The following is an 8,487-nucleotide window of genomic DNA, read 5'->3' as shown; positions in this document are numbered from 1 at the left end:
TGTGGGAAATTGCAGTCAATGTCATGAGACAAAGTTTATGTGAACAGCTGTATGGAAAATGAATTTGCTCTGTAAACTTTCACCCAAATCACAGTAAATTTTTTTTTAATCAATATATTCTGATAAAAAAATTCAGTGAGCCTTTAGTAGGTGATAGATGTGAAAGTGTTATGAGAAAAAAATTAAAGCGGGTATAAAAAACGTAGGACAAAGGAATAGCAATACTGTCTAGCTGTATGATCTTTGAATCTTCTGTTTTACTTAGAACTTACCATTCCCTGTTTGATTTAGCTCTGAGAAGTCCAAATATGGACATACATTCTTCCCCAAATATTGGACTTCGACGTAGTGGGCAAATTGAAGGTGTGAGACAAATGCATAACAATGCCCCTCGGAGCCAGATGGCAACTGAAAGAGATCTCATGGCATGGAGCAGAAGAGTGGTGGTTAATGAACTAAATAACGGAGTTAGTAGGTGAGTTAATCAGGTAATATTCCTAATAAAATGTAAGGCTTTGATTTTTAGTAAGTAAATAAATATGTACTATGTTATCCTAGTGACTGAGATATTTTCTAATCAAGATGAGTCATATGTTAGTTGTTAGGTGCCACTGAGTTGCTTCTAACTCATAGTGACCCCATGTACAACAGAGTGAAGTACTGCCGGGTCCTGCCCCATCCTCATAATTGTAGCTATGCTTGAGCCCATTGTTGCAGCCACTGTCTCGATACATTTGAATCTTTACGTTATTCCTATTAGTTCATTCTCTAACAACTATTCAGTGATTACCTATGATTTGTGAAGATGATTCTAAAAAGGCTGCAGCTATACATCAGCAAAGGACTGCAAGAAATTCAGGCCAGATTTAGAAGAGGATATAAAATGAGAGATATCATTGGTGATTTCAAATGGCTCTTGGTCAGAAGTAAGCAATAACAACAGTACATTTACCTGTGTTTTATTGACTACACAAAGGCATTTGACTGTGTGGATCATAACAAATCATGGATAACATTGGGAAGAATGGAAATTACAGAATACTATTTTGCCCATATGGAACCTGTGCGTAAATATAGAAGTAGTCATTCAAACAGAACACCAAATTGTGCACATAAGAGATGACAGATGCTAATACCAACCAGTGTGTTCACAATACTGCATTGCCATTAACACTAAACACCAGGCTACAGATAAACACATAAATACCTGAGATGATCAGACGAGGGTCAGTGAACAGAAGTATACTCTAGACCAAGGATAGATTCAGCTGAGGCTAATCTTGCACAGACACCAGTGATATAAAATACCTGCAGTCCTTACAGAAACAATAGAAGACAGACACAAATTAATCCCTCACAAACAACCAAACACTATGGGAGAGAGATCCAATAGATCTACCATCTCAGAACCATAGTACTGGGGGACACCAAACTCAATTGGCACAACAAAATACATAAAAGCCTTGCTCCACATCCTGCATAGGTGAGTAGCGACTGGGGTCTTAAAAGCTTTCAAGAGTCCATCTAAGATGCTGCTAATGGTCTCCTAGCATTGGAAGCAAAGAAAAATGAAAAAACAAAACAAAACAAAAAAACCAAGGGCATTTGGGAGCAATCAGCATAGCACACGATGGCCCTCGAGACCAACTAGATAGTGCCTGGCTACCAATGCCAACCACTCAGGAAAGGATCAAATCTGGAGATCTTGGATAGAGTGGAAGGGAAAACGTGGAACAAAATCCAAAAACTCAATAATGACCAGAATTACTGGTCAGATGAAATCTGGTGAGATCCCCATTACTGTGGCCCTGGAATACATTCTGCACCTGGAATAAAATGCACCTCCAGGGGCTGGCTCTCAGTCCAATAGTTAACAAGATGGACACACAGACCACTCAACCCAGGATGATGCACCCACACACTCAATGGTAATACATACCTTAGAGCAATAGACCACAGGGCACCAGAGGACCAACATTCAAATTGAGGAAATGCAAGACAAACAGGAGTGCATAAATATGAGGGGCACAGGGGGAGGTCACAGGGCAGGGAGGGGAGGAGACTGGGGTAGGGTTGGACATGGTAAATGGGGAATGAAACTAAATGTACACATTACATTGAATGTAAAACAAGCTCTTAAAATAAAAAAAAAAAAAAACAAGGGAACACTACATGGTTTAAAATTTGCAAAGGTATGTAGTAGGGTTGTATTCTTTTGCCTTATTTATTCAGTATATATGCCAAACAGTCCCAGAAGCTAGCCTATATGAAGAAGAACATGGCACCAAGATTCAAGGAAGACTCACTAACAATCTGTGATACACAGATAAAAAGAAAGAAGACTTGAAGCACTTACTGATGATTGTCAAAGACTACAGCCTAAAGTATGGATTACATCTCGACATAAAGAAAAAAAAAAGAATCCTCACAATTAGACTAATAAGCAACCTTATGATAAATGAAGAAAACTTTGAAGTCATCAAGGATTTCATTTTACTTGGATCCACAATCAATAACCCATGGAAGCAGCAGTCGGGAAATCAAATGACATGTTGCGTTGGCCAGTTCTGCTGCCAAAGATGTCTTTAAAGTATTAAAAATCAAAGATGTCACTTTGAGGACCAAGGTGTGTCTCATCCAGGCTGTGATATTTTCAGTTTCCTCATATGCTTGCAAAAAGTGAACAATGAATAAGGAAGACCAAAGAATTGATGCGTTTGAATTATGGTGTTGGTGAAGAATATTGAATATACTGTAGACGGCCCGAAAAACTAACAGATCTGTCTTGGAAGAAGTATAGTCAGAATGTTCCTTGGAAACAAGAATTGTGAGACTTAGTCTCATGTATTTTGGACATATCATTAGGAGGAACCAGTCCTTAGAGAAGGACATCATGCTTGGTAAAGAGGATTGGCGAAAAAGAGGAAGACCTTCAGTTGACATGGACTGACATAGTGGCTGCAACAGTGGACTCAAACATAGCATTGATTTTGAGGATGGTACAGGAAATGGCAATGTGTCATTCTTTTGTAAATAGGATCTCTACGAGTTGGAACTTACTCACTGGTACCTAACAACAACAAATGGCATCTCCCTACAGTGTTTAAGGCATTTGACTGCTAACCAGAAGTTCAAACCCACCAGCCACTCCTTGGAAGGTTGGGCAAATTACTTCCGTAGTGATACCACCTCAGAAAGCCAAGGAGGGGTTGCTATGAGTTGGATCTGACTCAACAGCAGTGCGTACCGTACCTTTTACCAGATCAGCCAACAAGTAACAAAACTTATTTGGTTTCACCTTTTCTTTTCTCTGCCTTCTGCTGTAGGTAGGCAACTGTTGTTGTTGTTATGTGCCGTCGAGTCGGCCCCAACTCATAGCGACCCCTCCTTGGGTTTCCGAGGCAGTATCACTACGGAAGTAGGATTGCCCAACCTTCCTTCCGAGAAGTGGCTGGTGGGTTTGAACCGCCAGCCTCCTGGTTAGCAGTCAAGTGCTTTAGCGACAATGCTACCAGAGCTCCTAGGTAGGCAACAGTCATAAGAAAAAGGAGAATATAATTAGTTTTTGAACTGAATAGTAACCCCTGGCAGTAGAGCAATTTGAAATAATTCTTTACTCAAAACTTTGAAGTATTTTTATTTATGGATTTTTTTCCGTATTTATACTCCCATATTTAAAAATACTTCAAAGTTTAGACTGTTGGTTTGCTTTTATGTTGGTTTCTGATAATTAACATTGACCTTTGATTTGTCTTTAGGGTTCAGGAAGAATGTCGAACTGCAAAAGGTGACATAGAAATTGGGCTTTACACAGTTGAAAAGAAGAAAAAGCCATCTTATACTACTCAAAGGGTAAGTTTTGTTGATAGTGCTCTAGGATACTCTCTTTGCAAATATTTTTAAATACTGTGTTTTAGAAAGGGAGCATTTGTATACTAAGGTAATATTTTCGTTGGTGTCTGCATACAGAGGATATATTTTTTGAACACCAAATTGGCATAAAACTGAAAACAAAATCCATTGTCATCAAGTCAGTTCCAACTCACAGCAACCCTGTAGCACAGAGTAGACCTTCCCCATAGGGTGTTCAAGGCTGTAAATTTTTATGAAAGCTGACTACCACATCTCTCTCCTGTGGAGCAGATGATGACTTCGAAACATTGACCTTTCAGTTTGCAGCCAGGTGCTTAACCACTGTGTCACTAGGGTTCCTTCATACTGATTATTATTAATAAGAATAAAATTACACAAAATCAGAACTGTCTCAAACAATCTAGAATGTGTAGTCACTGTAGATATAGGATGTTTATATTAACATACCATTTTCATACAGTGAAAGTATATCTTTAAAAATACTACCTAATAATTAATCAGAAAATAAAACAAATACTCAGATACCTTAGGCAAGAGGTTGGCAAACTATAGTCCATGGGCCAAATCTGGTTGGTCTTCTATTTCTGTTAATAACATTGCATTGAAACATAACCACACTTAATCATTCATATATTTTACATAGCTGCTTTAATGCTGTAAAGACAGAGTTGAGTTGCAACAGAGACCATATGATTCCACAAAGCTGAAAATATTTACCATCTGGCCCTTTACAGAAAAAGTTTGCCGACCCCTGCCCTAGGCCTTTTACTGGCCTACCTAATCACATGGGAGCAAAATATGGTCTATACATTGAGAAGTACTGGACTCATATTCTCAGTAGAAGCTGCTAAGCATGGAGTAGGATTCCAGCATCCCATTAGGTACATGGTAAGCGTCTTTCTAGTACTCTCAGGTTCACCAAGCTAGGGGCGTAAAAATCTAGTTTTTTTCCTCATATCTCTTGAAGAGTATGGTAACTTAAAGAATATAGGATGAGTCTGTTAAAGAAATGTAGGCAGTGGGCCTTGGATTTTAAATGTTTTTTCAGTATTAATAAATACAATTTTAGATAATCATCATATGAATGTCCCCAATAATTCTTAGATCATTTTGATTCCTGCTTTCATAATTTCTGTTGTCGTTTGTTAGCTTATAGATATTTTCTGATAAAATTATTTTCTTAGAGAGTTTGAATGACTCAGATATAAGATTTTATCCTTTTTTCTTACTAAATTGATTTGTTAAAGATCTGAGACTGATAGGGTAGTTGGATCTATATACACTTATATTGAAAATGAGCAATATTTACATATGAGGTGAGAAACTAGCTGTTAACATTGATGTATAAGACTTTTAAACTTACTTGCTTCTAATGACATAGTATGGTTATAGCTTTACCATATAGCATATTAATAATGACATTTTATAGTGGTTTGAATATAATTTTCACTTTAAATTTTAGTTGTTTAAAATTAAATCCTTATTTTGACTTGCTTATTAAATGGATATACTGCTAACTCTTGTTAAAACCACAAGTGGGTTATCCATAGTTGCTCAGTATTCTTTTCTCCTACATACGGTAGGACCAAGCCTCGATGGGATTAGGGATTAACCACAGCATGAGTTTGTGTATATGTGTGTGCCATTGCATTCCAAAAATGAAATTATACATTATTATAGTAAGATTATTTTGAGTAATTTAACTTATATTGGTATAAATAATGTAAAATTGATTTAATTCTTTCAATTTTCATTTTTATCAACTTTCTCCTAGGCCAAGTTCCTTTTTTCTGTATGAGGGTTTAGACCAAATTGATTATAAATTAATTCTTAAGAATTTATGAATGATACTAGAATGAACAAAAGTATGGTTAGTGAAGCCTGTCAGTTTTAACATTTTAGACAAGTTCTTCTAAAAAGTTTTTATATAACTAAAGAAGGATTATTACATTAATAACTCAAACACATTGACATCGATAATGACCCTATAAAAAAACAAAGTTATTGCTACCGAGTCAATTTGACTCCTCCTTGGGTTTCTGAGGTGGAATCTCTATGGAAGTAGATTGCCCAATCTTCCTTCTGAGGAATGGGTGGTGTTTTTGAACTGCCAGCCTTCTGGTAAGCAGTCAAATGCCTTAGGCACTACACCACCAGAGCTTACATTATATTAAGAAATACATGTTCATAGGTTTGATATAGATAGCTTGCTTCATCCGGTAATAATTGTGAATAATATAGTGTTACTAAATTCAGAGTGAGAAAATTCTTGCAGCCTAAACCTTCAATACCATCTTTAATTTAGCCACAAAGTTCTCAAAATTGGACCACGATCAATACTAATCGTATAGTTGTATCTCGAGGTTCTGTTATTGCGATTTATCCCCATCCCTCACATTCCCATCTACCCCACCATTCCTTAATTGGCCTTACAGATGTTCGTTTTTGTATGTTCACTGAATTCTTGATGTTCAGTTTATGAAATCTCTTTCTTTATCTTTTATAGAATGATTATCAGCCTAGTTGTGGGCGGTCTTTACGAAGGACACAGCGCAAGCATCAGCATACTTATCAAACACGTTCCAACATAGAGCATAATTCGCAAGCATCATGTCAAAATTCAGGTGTACAGGAAGAGTCAGAAAGCTCCTCAGAGGTTAGATATCTGCTATTACTTATTCATTGTAATTTTTTGTTTGCCAATTTGTGTCATCAATTTAGTTTACAAGTCACTTTTTTAAGATAAAATTATTTCAGTTATTTCCTTGTAAGAGTCTTATTCATTAATAAGGCATTTAATAGGCAAATTTTGGCATCATATGGAATTTATTTATATGTGTTAATCTGATTTGTACTTCAGGTATTGTCTTGGTGAGAGTATCCAACAGGCCACCAAAATTTTGGCTGAGAGATAGTGCAAAAGAGAGTAAGGGACAGTCTACCTAGAAATGAAAAGAAGTGGAATACAAACAGTGGCACCATGTTAAAATAGTCACAGTACTAGTTGGCTGTGTAATCAGTATAATATGCACATTTCCTATTATTGTTGACTTCACCCAGTCATTTATTGAGTGTCAATTTTTCCTCAAACATAAATCTATTTTTTCTTCCTTTTTTTTTAAATTTCATTGAAGTAGAACACCAAACTTATGGGTAATATATTGTGCATGCCACTCTATTTCCTTTAAAGGGTGATCTCAAGGGATAAGCTTGGTTCTGAGATTTAAAGAGTATTTCAGGGTGATAATCCCAGGGAATTCTCTGTTCTCAACTGTTCCAGATTGTCTGGCTTTTTTTGTTTGTTTGTTTTTAAAACTAAGAATTTGAGTTTTGCTCCTCATTTTTCTCACATTATATCCAAGGCATGTATTATGACCCCAGTCAGAATGGTTAGTGGTGGTAGCTGGGCACCATCTAGTTCTTTTGGTCTCAGGGGACATGAGGTTGTGGCTCGTATAGACTTGTTTCTTCTTTGAGCTTTTGGTTACCTTATTATTTTGCTCCTGGTGAGGAGAGACCCATACTGTGTCTTAGTTGTCCAGTAACAAGCTTTTAAGACCCCACATGATACTCACATCACTAAGATGCAGGTCATGGTTTTTTTTGAACTGTGTTATGCAATTGACTTAGTTTTCCCATGAGACTATGGTCCTAAGCTTTCATACACAGAAAACCAGTGTTAGAAGGTGTTTGGTAATATTTGTGATTTCAAGGACTATATATGCCTGCACCCACATATTTGTATTTACACATACCCATAGATAATACTGGGAGCTCTGGTAGCATAGTGCCTAAAGCATTTGATTGCTAACCAGGAGGCAGGTGGTTCAAACCCACCAGTGCTTCTTGGAAGGAAGATCAGGCAATCTACTTCAGTACAGATACTGCCTCAGAAACCCAAGAAGGGGACACCATGAATCACAGTCAACTCGATAGCAGTGAGTTTGGTTTGCTTTTGGTTTATAGATACTTCTATCTGTTCTTATCTATGCACACACCTATAACTACTGATATAACAATATGGTCTTCTGTGTATAGGATCATGTCATCTGCAAATAGGCATAGTTTTACTTCTTCCTTTGCAAATCAGATACCTTTATTTTTCTCTTATCTTATTGCTTTGGCTAGGACTTTCAGTACAATGTTAAGAGTGCTGATAAAGGACATCTTTGTCTCATTCTCATTCTCAACTGGAAGATTCTCAGCCTTTCTCCATTGGGTGTAATGTTGGCTGTTGGTTTTGCATATATGCCCTTAATTATTCAGACATATCTATTTTACAGCAATAAAATGAAGAATGTAGCAATTTTTTTATGTTTCACTCTTCTGCAGTCCTTTCCTTTTATTCTCTTAACAGTTACAGTTCACAGTTCTTAAGCTTCCTTTTATCAAAACAGTATCCCAAAGCATGAAGACTTGATCTTAAAGAAGTGATCACATAATCAGAAATTAATGTTGCTTTTTAATGTAATAATGGTATTGTGATTATTTATTTATTTTTTTTAAGAATCCTAATGTTACTGAACAAATATTTATGGGTAAAAGGGTTTTTGTTCTGGGATTGGCTTTGAAATAACCCCTGGGGTGTGACAGTGGGTGAGGGTATACATAAAA

At 36.7% G+C, this 8,487-nt stretch overlaps 1 protein-coding gene across 1 annotated transcript in view; it reads left to right on the top strand.

Moving 5' to 3' along the window:
• Positions 1–8,487, top strand: part of BRWD3 (bromodomain and WD repeat domain containing 3) — a 195,635-nt gene that overhangs the window by 149,476 nt on the left and 37,672 nt on the right. The window contains exons 19-21 of the mRNA XM_007957508.1: positions 292–475; positions 3,759–3,852; positions 6,380–6,529. Of these exons, the coding sequence (XP_007955699.1) occupies positions 292–475; positions 3,759–3,852; positions 6,380–6,529 (428 nt within the window). The remainder of the gene's footprint in view (positions 1–291; positions 476–3,758; positions 3,853–6,379; positions 6,530–8,487) is intronic.

This window comes from Orycteropus afer, unplaced genomic scaffold (genome assembly GCF_000298275.1).
Source record: "Orycteropus afer afer isolate SDZICR_OR568_19922 unplaced genomic scaffold, OryAfe1.0 scaffold00755, whole genome shotgun sequence".
Classification (NCBI taxonomy): domain Eukaryota; kingdom Metazoa; phylum Chordata; class Mammalia; order Tubulidentata; family Orycteropodidae; genus Orycteropus; species Orycteropus afer.
This window is presented reverse-complemented; position numbering and strand designations above follow the sequence as displayed.